The 16188-nt window shown below is 43.2% G+C and overlaps 1 protein-coding gene across 1 annotated transcript; it reads left to right on the forward strand.

Annotated features, from left to right (window-relative positions):
- The first annotated feature begins 4552 nt into the window (after positions 1–4552).
- LOC145397831 (uncharacterized) lies at positions 4553–12417 on the forward strand. The gene is made up of 3 exons (XM_080270865.1): positions 4553–4678; positions 10634–10732; positions 11497–12417. Exons 1-3 carry the CDS (start codon positions 4553–4555, stop codon positions 12415–12417), a joined length of 1146 nt encoding a protein of 381 aa, XP_080126991.1.
- The last annotated feature ends 3771 nt before the right edge of the window (positions 12418–16188 follow it).

The raw sequence follows: 16188 nt of genomic DNA on the forward strand, positions 1-16188 counted from the left end.
ATTTCTGAGAGTTTCATATTAAGCTCTTTCGCCCGAAAGTAAGTTTATACAACCATCACCCCAGTGAAACAGATCTGACCTACCAAAGAAAGGGATCTTATCAGCCGTAACAAGCTCACAATTGGCACTACATTTTATCCATAAAGTCACGGCCACTTTAAAGCCAATAAACTCATGTGAAATTTAAAATCCAGTTAATCTGAACACGACAGACACAACAGTTAAGGCCGACGTTCCTGCAACCTGATTATTATAGATCCATCATGAACAATAAAACTGCGTATATGAGGAACAAAGTAATGTATATAACTTGTATATCTCAGTACGGCTGTGTATTTACTTTTTCCTGATACTACATATCTGATACTCAGTACCTAAATAGTTTTTGTTAAAACTTTTTTGTCGCTCCCGGAGTCATTTTACCTTGATGAATATGGATAATAATATCACCCAATCCGTCATATTGGGAAAATATTCCATCTGTTAAAAATGTTGACCAGGCTCAAGATGCCACTTTAAAGCCCTATTTAAACAGATGAAATCATTATCCGTCATATCTCTTAATTTTCAAGCTGTTTCCACGCCTGTGATCCACCGACACTCAGGGCTGAAGCCGAAATGATAGCTTTCTTTACGTATGAAAAGATTTTGTCACACTTTATACCTCATTTAGATTGTTACCTTTTTTTTCGAGAAGGATTTTTTTTTTTTTTTTCACACCGAGAAATGCTTACTGAATTTTAGGTTCATTTGGAAGTGTTCCCACCGAATTTAGAGTGCGTCGGTGGAAGTTGCATATTTAATGTTTTTGCCCTCATTTAGAGGTTTTAAGGTTCCCCATGTATAATAGTTCTAAATTACTTCTGACGCGAATGCTTGTACCATAAAACAACTTGTACCATTTGTTTATCCTGGTTACCAGTAAAATGAAAGTCACAAAAGACCCTTTTGCTAATGTAAAAATCGAAATAATCTCCAGACGACATTCATACACTGTATACAGTGTTCCTTCCACCTGCATTTATTTGTAGCAGTGATGCATTATATTTCTACGGATATGAGGAATGAAGTTATAAATGGTCTATCTATCTATCTATAGCCCGACGTCCTAATCCCGGAAAGGGTGGTCGCAGGCAAAACTCCTCCAAGTCGCTCTGTCACGCACCATCTGACTACCCTCCCCCCAACTCACTCCCCCCTCCCTCATATTCCTTTCAACTCCAATAATCACATTCAGGAAATATATAATAAGCAATCGATTGACAAGTAAAGAGATCTTACATCTGAGGTGTTTAAGAACATTCATGTGCTGGTCATAGACACAATCAAGTAATTTTGAATGATTTTTTTTTTTTATCCGTAGTAGGAGCACTTTAAGATAACATCGAGACTAATGATTAAATTAAGAAAAAAAGAATATTTGTACATTATGAAGGTTTATGCTACACGATTGGAAACATTTCATCAGGTAAAATATCTGAAAACTGTCATAACTCGTGAGAAGGAATATTTTTGAGCTTTTGACTCTCACGCAAAAATTAGTTCGAGGTAGTATAAACACTATCGCAATACCGAGATATATAATTAATTACCATTTATAACTTTATTCCTCATCCGTAGATATATATACCGTACGACAGCAACAAAAAATGCAGGTTGAAACACTGACTGATCTGGCGTTTGGAATTTTGATTTTTTTCGTTTGAAAGATTGTCATTTGTGACTTTTTCGTCTGCAGTGGTAACTTGAGGATAAGCAAATGGTATAATTTCTGTTACGGTAACATCATCCTCTTGAGGAGTAATTCAAAACTGTTATACTTGAGGGATCCTATAATCCGCGTAATTTAGGACGAAAACACTAGATATGCAACTTCAACAAGTGTACTCTAAAACAGTAAAAAACACTTCCAATTTTTTTGAAATTTAGAAAAAATTTCTGAGGGTGAAAAAATTCCACCGTGAAAAAAGAAGAAGAAACAATTGGTATCATGGCTAGATGATGTATCATGGAGGATGACATCGATGCATAGGTAAAGAAGATGGGAATTTGTGGAGGTTAAGCCCAAAGAGTTTCGGTGGATTAGAGACATGTAAACAGCTTGATAATTAAGAGATTAAACGGACATAATTATTATTTGTATAACTCGGGCTTTATAGTGGCATCTTGGGCCTCCTGATCAAATTTAAAAAATGGAATACTTTCCCAGTATGAAACTTCGTTTGATATTATTATCTACTTTTCCTAAGTAAAATCACTCTGGAAGGCAATGAAACGTTTAAAAAGGAAATTGCTTAAGTATTTATTATCAGATATATGTTATTATTTAAAAGTAAATAGACTGAGATATACAATTAACAAACATTACTTAGTTCCCCATATACGCAGGTTTTTTGTTCATGATGGGTTTTAAAATATCAGGGTACTGTACAGGAGCGTCGACCTGAATTGTTGTGTGTGTCTTGTTGAGATGAAGTGGATTTTTAATATCCACTTAATTACTTTCTGTTTTCTTTAATTCATCTTAGCCGTGACGTCAGGACTAAAAAGTAGAGCCAAATGAGAACTCGTTGCATCTGATATCATCCGCTTTTGGGTTAGTTAAATCGATTTTACTGGAGTGATGGCTGTATAAACTTATTTTTGGGCGGTATCGCTAAATATGTGACTTCCTCAAATCTACTCAAAATTGATTGGAAAACACACTCATTTATTTCCATAACTCAGAAGATATTTCTGAGTGATAAAATCACATTTAAGAAACATATAACAAGATGTTGATTGACACTTAAAGATAGCTGGTATCTGAGGTGATTAAGAGCAACAAGTTTCAACTGATGTGGGGCTCATCGATACAGGCGAGAAATTTAGTGTTCTTTTTTACCTGCAGTAGAAGGAGTTTGAAATTACTTCGGCCCTCGTGATTGAATGCAGAAAAAAAAAAAAAAAAATGGCACATTATGACAGTTCGTCTTGTACCATAAGCCAAATTTCCTTAGGTAAAACGTCTCAAAGCTGTTATAACTCGTGAGAAGGAATATTAATGAGCTTTTGACTCTCACATAAAGATCAATAAGAGAAAGTATAAACACTATCACAATACCGAAACATATAATCACTTACCATTTATCAGAAATGTCTTCTGAGTTTTGTAAATAATTGGCAGTTTTACAAAATCAAATTTGAGTACATTTGTGTAAGTTGCTTATTAAACGATTTAACAAAACGTAAGTTTATTGAGCCATCACCCCAGTAAAACAGTTTTGACCTACCCCTCATGCGGATTTTATGAGACTTAACAAGTTCACATTTGGCACTGCTTTTTATCCTTGAATTAAAAAATAAGCCAATCAACTTATCGGAAAATAAAAATCCAGTTAATCTCAACATGACAGACACAATAGTTCAGGTCGACATTTCTGCAAACTGATTTTTTTAGACCCATCATGAAAAATAAAACTGCGTATGTGAGGAACGAAGTAACGTTTGTAACTTGTATATCTCAGTACGGTTCTGTATTTATTTTTCCTAATAATATATATCTAATACTCATTACCTAAACAGTTTTAGTTTAAACGTTGTATTGCCTTCCGGAGTTATTTTACTTTGGTAAATATGGTTAATTATATCACCCGAACCGTCATAGTGGGAAAATATTCTATTTTTTAATTGGATCACGAGGCTGAAAATGTCACTTTAAATTCCTATTATACAGATGACAATAATATCCTTTATCTCTCTAAATTTTCAAGCTGTTTACACGTCTCTAATCCACCGACACTCTTAGCGCTTAAGCTCAAATGAAAGCATTCGATACCTGTGAATAGATTTCATCCTACGTGACACCTCATTTTGATTGCTAGTTATTTTTTTTCCGAGGTCGAATTTTTTCACGATCAGAAATGCTTTCTGAATGTTAGATTCAACTAGGAGTGTTTCCCAGCGAATTTCGAGTACATTGGTGGAAGTTGCATATTTAATTTTTTCCCCCTCATTTTTGAGATTTTTAGGATTGTAAGGGGGAAAACTCCACTGTATTCATGTACTGCTTCACTTGAGACACCTGCCGCCCTCGAGATCAGTTCGACACCTTCTTCATTTGGTGTTTCATCGCCCATTCCACATCTTCGAACCTGTCTCAACGTTTCAACAGAGAGTACCTGTTCCCTGATCCGGGACAAGACGTTGTGAAGAGGGTGGACGTGTGCTGAACTCTTCTCTAGCTGCAGGGTTGCCTCACCGGCATTAGTTTTGTTTTTTCGCCACTAGGGCATTTTTAAAATAAAGTTAGGATCAGCTAGTGCTCATTTTCCTCCCCTCCCTCTAGTTAGGTACAGTAGGTGTCTGTACCGTTATTCTGAGTTTACCTTTGCTTATTGCCCACGGAGGATCTCCCCCACTGATCGCTCTGGGGCGTGAAGCAACACGGTCGGGCCTCCCTGGAGTGGTTTGAGAGGGCAACCTCAGATTTAGGTGTTTTCCCCCAGGTTGTTTGTCCCTTGTTTGTTTTCTCGTCTTCTTCCCACTTCCCCCTCTAGGGGAGAGTGGTACTATGACGGACACCCCTACTGCCTCCCCCACCTTCAGGGGGGGAGGTAGTCCTGTCCGACCCCCGACTAACCAACGGACGGACTGTCCCCTGACTGAACGGCCCCGGACCAGAGCTTTAGATATAAGTGTAAATAACGCTGAGTTTGTCTTGATTCACGTGGTTGGTTCTACTCCCCTGTCCAGCCTCAATCCCTTCATCATCAAGGTGATTGATGGGTGTGCAGGTGAGGTGGAACAAGTTAAAAAACTTGCAAGTGGAGATCTCTTGGTAAAGACAATCAATTCTGCCCAGGTAAAGGACTTGCTGAAACTGAGGAAGTTCCACAGTTACGATGTCCAGACGACGATCCCCCACTCCATGAATTCCTGCAAGGGTGTTATCACCTGCAGGGATCTGGTGCCTATGGAAGAGGAAGAAATCGTACAGGGACTTGCTCAGCAAGATGTAATAGAGGCCAGATTTATTAAAAGATTTTCGGAAGGTATAAGGACAAAGACCGCAACAGTTGTTTTGACTTTTGGAAAAGTATCTCTTCCAGCCAATGTGAAAGTTGGATACGAAATTTTCGATGTCAGACCATACATCCCGAACCCCCTTCGTTGTGCAAAATGTCAGATATATGGACACCATGAAAAGGCTTGTCGGTCTTCTAACCTAGTATGTGGCAAGTGTTCGGCTGTAGGCCATTCTGCTGACCACTGTACATCAGAGAATGAAAGTTGCTTTCACTGCCAGGGCGCTCACCCCACTTCCTCTCGGGTTTGTCCCAAGTGGAAGGAGGAGAAAGAGGTCTGCACAGTGAAGGCAACTGAGGGTATATCCTTTTACGATGCTAGGAAGAAGGTGAAGGAGTTGCATGCAACTCCCAAACCTAATGTCTCCTATGCATCGGCAGTTGTGTCCCGTCCTGTGATGTGCACGGTGGAGACACAGACTGGCCTTACATTCGCTCCTCATGCCCCACGCCATACCTCTCAGCCTAAGCCTCCTGTACGTTCCAACTCTCTGACAGACATCCCTATTGCCACTTCATACTCTCAGGCTGCCGCTGTTCCTTCGCAGTCAGTGCGGCCAAAACAGAAGCCTGACAAGTCAGATAAAATTAACTTGACCACCCTCACCAAACAGTCACGTTCTCATGCCCTTCCCGCTCCTGGTCCAGCGAGGGAGAGAAAGAATAGTTCTTCCTCGGTGGATTCTGGGAGCCTTGTTATTGATGAGAATATGGAGATCTCCACGAGTAAGCACTGGGAAAGGTCCCCCGGTAGCCACTCGCCTGGTGGCGGGCGGCATAAAAAAACTAAACACACTGGCCCCCCTCGTAAATCTTAAACCGCCGCATTCACTATACTACAGTGGAATTGTAGAGGTATTGGGAATAAGTTACACAATATAGCAATCTTGCTTTCTATACACAGGCCAGACGTTGTTTGTTTACAGGAGACGCGCCTGGAGGATCACCCTGATCCTCCACAGTTCAAACACTACCACTCGTATAGAAGACATGAAGGTCACGGAGTAGCCATATACACACACAAATCACACCCACAAACGGAAGTGATTCTAAATTCTACTCTGGAAGCTGTCGCGTGCAGAGTAAAATTTAATAACACGTATCTGTCTATTTGCTCTCTCTATTGTCCTCCACATGGCCCCATTGATAGTGATGCTTTAAATTCACTAGTTGAACATCTACCTGGGAATAAGTTAGTGTTGGGCGACTTTAACGCCCACCGCTATCAATGGGGTAGCTTGAGGATCGATGGTCGTGGGGAGCAAGTAGCCGACCTAATACTACAGTCCAACCTCTGTCTTCTGAACGATGGTAGAGCGACTCGTGTAGATGATCGTACTGGTAACTTTTCGGCCATTGACTTATCTTTGGCCTCCCCTGGTATACATCAAGATCTCTCATGGGACCCTTACAACGACTCCTTGGGAAGTGATCATTTACCCATCTGTCTTTCTTATACACGCGACATCATTTCGGACCCTCCACCTCCAAAATTCAACTATAAGAAAGCAGATTGGGGATCCTTCTCAAGGATCGCCAATTTAGATATATCTGGGGAGACCATAGATGTTAAGGTCGAAAATATAACTACTTCCATATTACACGCAGCTGAGGCTGTTATTCCCAAGACTTCTACAGTTCATGCGAAGCATAGAGCACATTGGTGGACGCCGGATTGCCGACAAGCATTAAGAAAACGCAATAGGAGATACAGGATTTTTGATAGTCAGCCCACTGAGGAAAATTTTATTGCATACAAACAGGCACGGGCTGAGGCAAGGAGAATAATAAGAAGGGCTAAACGTGACTCCTGGCGGTCCTTTGTGTCCACGGTGACTCGTACAACACCATTACATAAAGTCTGGTCCACTATAAGATTATTAAATAATAAACGCCCATACTTCCCTGTCACAACCTTGCAGGTGAATAACACCACCTATGACGAGCCCGTGGATGTTGCTAACATCCTCGCCAGGAGTTTTTCTCATGTAAGTAGCTCAGCCAATTATGACCCGCGTTTCCAACATCATAAACGCACGGCTGAGCTACAGATTTTAGACTTTGCCACAGAAGACGTAGACTCCCCGTACAACCAAGAGTTTACGCTAGATGAACTGCTCCTTGCCCTTAAATCCTGTAAAGACACCAGCCCTAGACCAGACATCATCACGTACGGTATGATCCAGCATCTTAATCAGGACAACCTGATTAAGATGTTAGCGTTGTACAATGAGATTTGGGCGTCTCGAACGTTCCCAAACTCATGGCACTTTGCGCACGTCATACCGATACCCAAAGAGGCTGGTCGTCTTATGAATCCCACTTCATTTCGTCCTATTGTGTTGACTTCTTGTCTATGTAAGGTCATGGAACGTATGGTTAACAATAGGCTTCTTTTTGTTTTAGAGTCGAAGAATTTGTTAAATGATCAACAATGTGGCTTCCGTAAATACAGAAGTTCACTAGATCATTTAATGAATTTGGAGCATTGTATTGCAGAGGCATTTGCCAATAAAGAATTCATGATAGGGGTGTTCTTGGACATCCATAAAGCCTATGACATGACACAGCGACTTGGTATACTAATGAAGCTCTATGCTTATGGTTTAAGAGGAAATTTGCTTGTTTTTATTTCAAATTTCTTAAAGGACAGAACTTTCTCTGTCAAATTGCCCCGTAACGTAACATCGTATATATATATCCAGGAAAACGGGGTGCCACAGGGAAGTGTGCTTAGTCCTACTTTATTTAGTATTATGATCAATGATATTCTGTCATCAGCTCCCATCCCGAGGAATCTTAAATACTCGCTCTTCGCTGACGATTGTGCAATATGGCACTCTTCCTGTAATGCACAATTTTCGGCTGGGCGGATTCAAGCAGCCCTTGACTCCGTCCACCAATGGGCCTTGCAGTGGGGATTTAAGTTTTCCGTCCGTAAGTGTGCCGCTATAGTCTTCACTAATCGTAACGTACCTAATTTGTGCTTAACTTTGGATAATCAGGCGGTACCTTTTCAAAATTCTGTAAAATTTTTAGGAATACATTTTGATCGAAGAATGAATTTTAAACTTCACGTTAATACTTTGCTTGCTTGTTGTGATAAACCGTTAAATGTCCTCAAGTACCTAGCGGGTACTACCTGGGGTGCCGACAGAAAATCTTTATTAATGGTGTATAAGTCCCTTATTCGATCAAAGCTAGACTATGGCGCACAGGTGTATGGCTCGGCATCCGATGCCACGCTGAAAGGATTGGATGTGCTACAGAATAAATGTTTGCGAATGTGTCTTGGAGCCGTCCGGTGTACCCGTGTGGCTCGTATGGAAGTGGAGGCGAATGTGCCTCCCCTCCGTATTCGCCGTGACCACCTGGCATTGTCCTATAGTGTAAGGACATTTAGGAAAAGTAATATCGGCAATGTGGCCTGTACCCCCCTGCGTCAATACCACCACCTTCTGCGGGGGGTGCGTCGGCCACTTGCCGTTCGCCTCCACTTACTGACTCAGGAGCTTGGTGTGGACCCCAGTGACTGTGACAAGTTGGTGTTAAAAAATATAGCGCCTTGGGAGCCACCTGCCTTTACTGTTGATGTTACATGGCTCCCAGCACCAAAGGCCAAGGCGCCGGAGGCGGAGGTCCACCACTTGTTTCGTAACATCATCATTCGTCACTTGGGGTCCCACCACTTGTACACCGACGGCTCCAAGTCGAATGAATGTGTGGGTGCAAGTGTATGGTCGACTGAATGTGCCCTCAGGTATCGGTTGCCGACTCATACATCTGTGTTTACCTCAGAACTTTTTGCTATTGACAAAGCCATAGACTATGCTCTCAATTCTAGGCATGATTCATTTGTCATATTTTCAGATTCAAAATCAGCCCTTCAGGCAATTGCATCTTGTACTACGGACTCTCACGAGATCCAGGGCCTCATCGTTAATAAGTTGCATTCATGCAACAAGTCATTCACGCTGATCTGGGTGCCTGGTCATTGTCGTATCTACGGTAATGAGCAGGCTGACTTACTTGCAAAGTCGGCTGTAGAGCTCGAGGAGACTTGGGACGTTCCTCGTGATCTACGGTCGAGTCTCTCTCTCGGAAAGAAATCAATAAATCTTCTGTGGCAAGGTCAGTGGACCAGACTAAATATTCCAACCTGTAAGCCGTACCTGGGCCACTGGGACACCGCCAACCGCCCCAGTCGCCTGGAAGAAAAAGTGTTGGCACGATTACGGCTTAATGCCACCGTTTTAACACATATGAAACCTTATATGGAAAGACGCTTCCCACCGCACTGTGACATCTGTGATGCGGTGTTATCTATCAGTCATATCATCCTGCGCTGTCGGCGATTTATTCGTGAACGTGCTTCACTTATAAATTGCTGCGGCGCAGCAGACGTCCCCTTCACCCTTTCCACCATCCTGGGTGATGGGGACATTGTTATGACTGATAAATTGATGGCTTTCTTGAGAGAGACCGGACTGATCAGAGTGATGTGACTTTTTTACTGTGTGGTTATGGTTTTTATCAACGGTAAATATGTATATATTGTAATAATAATTAGGGTTGACAGTTGACATATTTGAAATAGTTCCTCCTCCCACTGATCTATTTCTAATATAGATGTCCCTTACATTAAACCCCGTTCCTCGACTAACAGTCAGCAGCTGATGAGTGCAAGTGTGCAATATAGAAAGGTATTGGGCACTTGCAGTCGATGGTGGTCTGCTGGGCGAGGTTCTTCACTTTTTGTACAAATTATGTAATTACATTATACCATCTTGCTTAAGTTATTCTAATTAAGGCCGACAGCTGACGTATATGGAAATGTTCCTGACTCATCTGGTTCCCTTTCATATATTGATGTCTCCTATATTAGGTTGTGCCTCGACTGACAGTCACCAGGTGATGAGTGCAGGTATGTCATGTAGAAAGGCATTACATATCTGCAGTCGATGGTGTTCTGTTAGTCGAGGTATTTTTACCATTAGTGTAGGTCTAGCTATTTGTCTCCGTAGGATTTAGTATAGGTTAGCGATTTGTCTGTTAGGTGATTAGTTTTAGGGTCTTTACATTAGGCATTTTAGTTTATAAGTAATATAGGGTTAAAAAAAAAAAAAAATAAAATAAAATTACAAAAAAATAATAAAATAAAAATTATTATATATATATGTACGTGTGCATGAAATTGTGTATGTTCATATGCATGGATGTGTGTATGTATGTATGTATGTATATATATGTTCATATATATATGTGTATATGTGTAAATGTATATTCATGTATATATTTTGCCTTAATGACCAGGGGCTCCGGCCTCAATGGTCGATAGAAAAAAAAAAAAAAAGGGACAAGACGGCAGAGAGCTCCCACGACTTGAAGCAAGCACTGCTTCCACTCTCTCCACTCTGGCTGGCTGTTGTTATTGCGTGTGCTTTTGTGTTTTGTAAATACTGGGTTTTTGTCCATATTATTGGTGAGAGAAGTTCATTAAATCTCTTTACCATTTTTCTGTTGTTTTACCTGTCACCTGCTCATGGTTCTCATCCTATATTATTTAGCTTGGGCGTTCCTGGATCTGTGGAGTCGTCTCCTCACAAGTGGCGTACCTCGCCAGGATTCCCAGCAGTGTAGTGTGCCGTGAGTTTGATGGTGGACAGGTAAGGTGCCGTGAGCGCACAAGTTGTTCAAAATTGTTTTGTGCTGTTACCACAGTCACTAGTGTGAGATGCGGGAGTGCTCATGACAGTGTTAAGTGTGGTTTGAGTATAGATTAGGTGCAGGTTAAGAACCTTCTAATCTTCTTTCGTGGTTAAGTGCAGGTTAATCCTTTAACCACCCTTGTTCTGGTTGAGCAAGTAGCCGCGAAGGTAATCTTCCAGCTAGTGACCGTGTCTGTTACCACTTTAGCCAGCCAAGTGTGTTGGGACAAGTCAAGTCCCTCCGTTGTCAGGACGGGTACTGTTTAGGTGTTCTTTGGTTTGTTGCACTTGTTTTTTTTTAAGGTATCATTTCTTTCTGTGTGTGTGTCTTTTGTGTGGGTTTTTGTATTTAATGGGTAGTACTTTGTATTGTCACAATGTATAAGTTTTCTACTATCCAAGAACTCAGGGTTCAGGTTGAAAGTCTTGGGTTAGAAGGGAGTGATGTGTATCAATTTGTCCTGACACAGCAAGCATTTGAGAGAGATGAAAGACCCAAAGAGCGTGAAGAGAAAGAGAAGGAGCGAGAGCGTGAAGAGAAAGAGAAGGAGCGAGAGCGTGAAGAGAAAGAGAAAGAGTGAGAGCGTGAAGAGAAGGAGAAGGAGGGAGAGCGTGAAGAGAAGGAGAAGGAGCGAGAGCGTGAAGAGAAGAAGGAGCGAGACCGTGAAGAGAGGGAGAAGGAGCGGCAGTTTGATCTGGCAAAACTCGGGTTGACCAAACAGTCAACAGACTCTCAACAACAGCAGCCGGACCAATTTGTGAAACTACCTAACCTCCCTGTCTACAATGAAGGTGAGGACATTGCCTCCTATCTGACTAGGTTTGAGAGAATAGCTCGACTTTTGAAAGTGGATGAAGATTCTCTCGCTATTAGGTTGGGGAGCTCATTAACTGGGGATGCTGCTGCATTATATTCCACTTTTGACACTAACACCATTAGTGACTTTTCACTCCTTAAGAAGGCACTACTGACTGGCTTTGATAAAACGCCTGAAAGTTACCGACTGGACTTCAGAAACAACAATATCAAATTCGGAGAGAATTACCGGCAGTTCACGACCCGCCTACAACAGCTTTTCGATCCCTGGCTGGAAGACTGCAAGGTTCCCCCAACATTCAAAGACCTTCGTGAGTTTATGGTTCTAGATCAATTTCTGGCCTCCCTCCTCCCAGACCCCTGCCTTTTCATCAAAGAACAACAGGTCTCGGACCTCAAGACAGCAGTGGAGAAGGCCGATGCTTGGGCATCTGCACACAATGCTTCCCCGAAGCACACCTCCACTAGTTCCTCAGGAAAGTCTTCTGCCTCACACAAGAAGCTCATGGGTACTAGTCCCAAACCTTCACAAGCCACAACCACCTCCTTCCTTTCCACCGCAAAGAACACATCTCGGTTGAAGTGTTACACCTGTGGGGAAGAAGGCCATCTTAAGGCTCGCTGTCCACGGAACCCTCGTGCTTTTAAGGATGAAGCAGTAGATCAATCAAAACACAAGGTAGGATTTTGCATGAATGACTGTACCCCTATGGATTTTTCTGTTACAAGCACTATTAACGACCCTTGGATCTCGACCATCATCAGGGATGCTGGCTGCAACACAGTCATAGTGTCTGAAGAGGCAGTTCCCGACGCCGACGTTTAATCGTGTCCCAAGGTGCAAGGGGCGGGTTAGCGAATTCCCTGTTGTTCGCTGTTACATCCGCTGCCCGTACTACGAGGGATGGGTCAACGCAGTAAGAGCTCCAATGAAGTGCTCTAGCATACTTATAGGTAACATTCCTGGGGCACGGGATCCTAACAATCCATTATCTGATGATCCTCCTGTTCTTTCAAACTCCACCTCTGGTAGAATCTCAAGCTAAGACGAACACACCCATCTGCCACCGTGTGAAGGCATAGCCAATCCACCCCCTGCACAGGAACCCTGTTCTGTCCAGAACCAAGTGAACGTGGTCCAGAAGTGGTAGTGTGAAGTGAGTCCATACACTGATACTGCCAGAAATTCAGCCTCTAACTCAAACTCCAGAAGAATTTGGTAGTCTGCATGAATCTTGCCCCACTCTAGCAGGACTTTGGAACAAGGCCAACTCCAGCGAAGTGGAGAGATCCAAGGATGGGTCATCATTTTAGTATTTTCGGTTCGATGGCCTACTATACCGTAAATGTGTCTCGTTCAAGCACCCTGAGAAGGTAGGTAAACTCTCCCTTGTTGTCCCTAAAGATTGCCGGCCTGTTATTTTGTCTGTTGGACACGAAAATCCTTTGGCTGGTCATTTTTCGCACAGAAAGACCAGCATGAAAATAGCCGATAAATTCTTCTGGCCATGTATGGGACATGCGGGATTTTTGCAGGTCTTGTGATGTTTGTCAAATAATGTCATCAAAGGGCAGAGTTAGAACTGTGCCTCTACAGCCTCCCACTATAATAACCGAACCATTTTCCAGGGTAGCCATCGAACTGGTCGGACCTCTATCGCCTCTCTCGTCAGAAGGGCACTGATACATTCTCACCCTCATCGACTATGCCACCGGATTTCCGGAACCTGTCTCCCTTAAATATGTTGATTCCATCTCCGTGGCAGAAGCTCTACTCTCCATCTTCTCCCTGGTTGGAATTCCTATTGAGATATTATGAGACCAAGGTACGCAATTTACTTCCCAACTTATGGCACAATTGGATAAGCTCCTGGGTGTCGAGCCATCTTTTACTACTCCTTTCTACCTCAGTGCGAACGGCCGTGTTGAGAGGCTACATGGCCCCCTAAAAGCGTCCCTACGCAAGTTATGCACCGAAAAGCCTCGTGAGTGGCACCGCTATCTAATTCCCACCATATTTGCCCTCGGGGAGATCCCCAGTGACAGGACTGGATTCTCTGCCTTCGAACTGCTGTATGGAAGATCAGTCGGAGGACCACTGTCAGGACTTCGTGACCTATGGGAAGATCGCAGTCTCCAGGACGACGATCGGTCCTCTTTTAGATACTTAATAGAGTTTCAGGATAAGTTGGCTGAGACGGCGAAGATTGCTGCTCAGAACGCAGAGGTAAGCACTTCTCGATATAGGGCATACTTTGATGTGAAGTCCCAAGACCGTCAGTTCCAGCCTGGCGATGAGGTGCTTGTTTTACTGCCCAGTGACACTAGCAAACTCCTAGTTGCCTGGAAAGGTCCTTACAAGGTATTAGAAAAGAGAGGTAAGGTCGATTATCTCATTGAATGTCCCAGAGGTCCAAAGTTGTATCATGCTAATTTACTTAAACACTACTTTCGTCGTTCCCAGGTCAATTTCGCTGAACTGCTTGATGAAGTCTCTCCTGAGGATGAGGAAATGCCAAACGGGGATGAACTTGCTTGCACAGAGGATGAAGAGGACGAGTATTAAAGTCTCCCAGTGACACCCGATGGCAAGGTCGACGTAGAAGATTTGAAGCCGCATATCAATCCCAACATAGATGAAGAACAACGATCTTCCATACTTAAGCTTATCCATGAATATGATGACATTTTTTTCAGAAGTTCCTGGATGTACATCAACCATTGAGCATGACATCATCCTCACTACTACCAGTAGAATTGAAGCATAAGTCTACCCGGTCCCTGTCCATCTCAAGCCTTTCTTTGAAGAGGAAGTCGATAGACTTTTTGAACAAGGCATCATCAGACGGTCATCATCGCAACACTGCTCCCCAGTTGTAATGGTACATAAGCCTGACAGCTCTTACCGCATGGCCATCGACTATCATTGCCTAAATGCAGTCATTGTTTTCCACGCAGAGCCCTGTTGTAATATTGAAGAAGACTTGTACGAATTCTCTGGGGCCAAATTCTTCTCTGAACTAGACTTGTGCAAGGCATATTATCAAGTCCCCTTATCTGACAGGGCCAAACCTTTAACAGCCTTCCCCACACACTTTGGTCTCGTGAAGTTCAGCCGCCTCCCTTTTCGGCTTGTCCCCGCATGCGCTACCTACATCCGGCTTATGCGCATTGTCCTCGCAGGCTTCCCCAATGTTTCTTTTTACTTCGATTATGTCTTTATTCCTCAGAATGGACCCAGCACTGTTCCACCCTTAAAGCTGTGTTCGACAAGATTAGGACCCAAGGACTTACCCTCAAGAGCTCAAAGTGCCACTACGGGTTCCCGACCATCCAGTACCTAGGTTTCATTCTCGGTGGAGACCATCTACAACCTCAGCCCAGCAAGGTGGAGGCTTTGTGCCACATACCTCCTCCACCAACAAAGCAGCTTTTACGTGGATTCCTTGGTATGGTGAATTTTTACAAAGTGTTTATTCCACAGGCTGCGAATTTCACTGCACTCCTGACGGACTTGCTAAAGAAGACGGTTAGAGAGCCTCTGCCCTGGACAGGTGAGTTGGAAAACTGCTTTAATCACCTAAAGTTTGTGTTGTCCTCCAGCCCGGTACTGCGTCTCCCAGACGCCAGCCTCACCTTTGTTCTCCGGACTGATGCATCCAGCTGAGGTCTAGGGGCCGTCCTGCTTCAATATCATCTTGGCTGTCCTCATCCCGTTGCGTATGCAAGTCGAAATCTTCTTCCACGAGAGATCAGATATTCTACCATAGAACGTGAGTGCCTTGCAGTGGTTTTTGGTATCCTGAGATTTGATTAGTACCTTCGAGGACGAGAATTCATCCTCGAGGTAGATCATAAGCCCCTCATCTACCTCCAGACATTCAAAGGAAAAAATGACAGGCTCCTGCGTTGAGCTCTTAGTCTGCAGGCATACAAGTTCCGCTTAGTCCATGTAGCTGGGGCAGACAACATTGGTGCCGATCTCCTTAGTAGAGTCTAGTTTGCTGTAATACCAATCTCGGGTGACTTGCGTATCTCGCTTAGTCAGTTTGATGTTTGTGTGTTCAATATTCACTCTAATTTTGTACAGTAGATTTGACAAGAATTTTGCCGATTTTAATGCTTAATTCTTGACGGTCTGAAAATAATGGACATATAAGGAAACTGATGAATGTTAACTTCCTTAGTTGTAAAGAAGACTGTTTTTATAACTGAGTAGGGACTTTTATCCAAGGTAGATGTTTGTAAACATTGAACTCATTATTTGGAACGTTTCCATTTCATCCTGGTTCAAAGCGGAGTTTCCCGTCTCAGTCTACCGGGAGTAGACTCTTGGTGGGGGGAAGTCGTGTAAGGGGGAAAACCCCATTGTATTCATATACTGCTTCACATGAGACACCTGCCGCCCTCGAGTTCAGTTCGACACCTTCTTCAGTTGGCGTTTCATCGCCCATTCCACATCTTCGAGCCTGTTTCAACAGAGAGTACCTGATCCCTGATCCGGGACAAGATGGCAGAGAGCTCCCACGACTTGAAGCAAGCACTGCTTCCACTCTCTCCACCCCCGCTGAGGGGGGTCACCTTGACGTGGTGGCGG

This window comes from Coenobita brevimanus, chromosome 43 (assembly GCF_032717465.1).
Source record: "Coenobita brevimanus isolate Jiangsu-jjx chromosome 43, ASM3271746v2, whole genome shotgun sequence".
Classification (NCBI taxonomy): Eukaryota; Metazoa; Arthropoda; class Malacostraca; order Decapoda; family Coenobitidae; genus Coenobita; species Coenobita brevimanus.

Coding starts and splice junctions, on each gene's coding strand:
- LOC145397831 (XM_080270865.1), top strand. CDS start 4,553: ATGACGGACACCCCTACTGCCTCCCCCACCTTCAGGGGGGGAGGTAGT. Junction 4,679..10,633: donor CCAGAGCTTTAGATATAAGT/GTAAATAACGCT, acceptor TATATTATTTAG/CTTGGGCGTTCCTGGATCTG. Junction 10,733..11,496: donor GTGAGTTTGATGGTGGACAG/GTAAGGTGCCGT, acceptor TTGACCAAACAG/TCAACAGACTCTCAACAACA.